We start from the raw sequence: 1,707 nt of genomic DNA, 5'->3' as shown, positions 1-1,707 counted from the left end.
GTGTGTGTGTGTGTGTGTGTGTGTGTGTGTGTGTGCCGGGGGTCTGATGTGTTTCATGCTGCAGGAGACACTGCATAAACACCTGCCCGAAACTCTGGAGAATGCTACGAGTACCAACTTTGGCAGGTCTGTTTGCTTTAGTTTTAGTAAGAGTTTTAGGCACTTGCAACACAATAAGGTCATAATATAAGTGCCGAAGATCAGAGAGTAACAAACACAAAAAAGAAGGAGTGATAAGGACGATTGATGTTTGATAGAAAAGAAGGAGAACACCACACCAGAGCACTCGCCAACCACCCACAAGGTTAGTTTGTGAGTGTTTGTGTGTGTGTGTGTGTGTGTGTGTGTGTGTGTGTGGGTGGATGGCTGTTGTGTGGGTGTGTGTGGGGTAGGGTAAGAAAGTTGTCGTATTGCTGTTTCGACTGTTGGTGGTATTCTGTTATCGTTTGTATGGCTTGTACGTTTGTTTGTTTGTTTGTTTGTGTGTTTTCGATATTACCAAACAAACCCAAAATGATAAACCCATCATTTCGTACCCCCCTCCCACTCGCACCCACACCCACACCCACACCTACACTCCCACCTACAATCACACCCACTCCCAAACCTACACTCATACCCTCACCCACACCCTCATATCTTCCCACCCTTCAACGTGGCGTCGGTGGCCTAGCGGTTAGACTACCGGACTCGTAATCGTGAGGTTGCGGGTTCGGGGGTTCGAGCCTCAGCTCGGTCTGCTATTGTGTCCTTGGGAAAGGCAATTTACATGAATTAATTTCCCATTTGGCTCAGTCCTTTCGGTGACGGACGTTAAACTCGGATGTCCCGCCTCTTAAATAAGCTAATAGTATTGATAGGGGCGTTAACCATAAGCCATTTTACCATTTTCACCCCCCACCCCCAACCCACCTTCTTGTCTTCGGAACAGAGTGACGTCATCCTCCTCCGGCACCGTCAGACGTAGACAGGGAGACTGGGACATTGAGTACACCGTGGACGCTCCCAGTAAAGAATGTGACCCTCTCAACGCCAGGACCAGGGACCGTGAAGCCAAGGAACCTGTTGTGTGAAAACGAGACAAAAACAAAACAACCCCCCCCCCCCCCCTTTTTTTTAAATAAAAAGTAACAACAAAAAACCTAAACCATACCAAAACAAACAAAACAAACCCAAAGGAAATAAAAGCAAGCTAAATCAAATCAAAGCAAAGCAAACCAAAACAAAACAAAACCAAAATAAATGAAAACAAAATTTAAAAAAACCGGAACAAAACAAAACACATATATAAAACAAAACAAATACAAAAGAAAACACATTAATACAAAACAAAACAATTACAAAACAAAACAAAGTGAAATGCATTCTCGCTCCTGACGATGAAGGTGGAGTGCTCATGATGGCTCATACACTACTCCTTGTTATGATTTTACATTGTATTTGATTTGTTGTTTTTGGGTCGATGAGTTGGTGAGTAAGGAGAATGATCACGGACAGCTTCAACATCATCTGTGTGAATGAGTTTCTGAAAGTTTGAGTGTTGACGCATGTTTGGAAGGGCATAAGCTTAGTCTGCATGCAAATTTGCTGTGTTGTGTGAGTGTGAGTGTAATTTGGGTGAATGTTTGTGTGTGTGTGTGTCTGTGTGTGTGTGTGTGTGTGTGTGTGTGTGTGTGTGAGAGAGAGAGAGAGAGAGAGAGAGAGTAA

At 44.0% G+C, this 1,707-nt stretch overlaps 1 protein-coding gene across 1 annotated transcript in view; it reads left to right on the top strand.

Annotated features, from left to right (window-relative positions):
• The window catches only part of LOC101846769 (organic cation transporter protein-like), a 9,546-nt gene extending 8,436 nt beyond the window's left edge, over positions 1-1,110 (top strand). Inside the window, exon 10 of the mRNA XM_013087992.2 lies at positions 932-1,110. Coding sequence (XP_012943446.2) covers positions 932-1,073 — 142 coding nt within the window. The 3' untranslated portion in view covers positions 1,074-1,110. The remainder of the gene's footprint in view (positions 1-931) is intronic.
• Positions 1,111-1,707: the final 597 nt, after the last annotated feature.

Source organism: Aplysia californica, unplaced genomic scaffold (genome assembly GCF_000002075.1).
Source record: "Aplysia californica isolate F4 #8 unplaced genomic scaffold, AplCal3.0 scaffold00668, whole genome shotgun sequence".
Lineage (NCBI taxonomy): Eukaryota > Metazoa > Mollusca > Gastropoda > Aplysiida > Aplysiidae > Aplysia > Aplysia californica.
The sequence above is the reverse complement of the archived record's forward strand: the minus strand, read 5'-3'. Positions and strand labels throughout refer to the sequence as shown.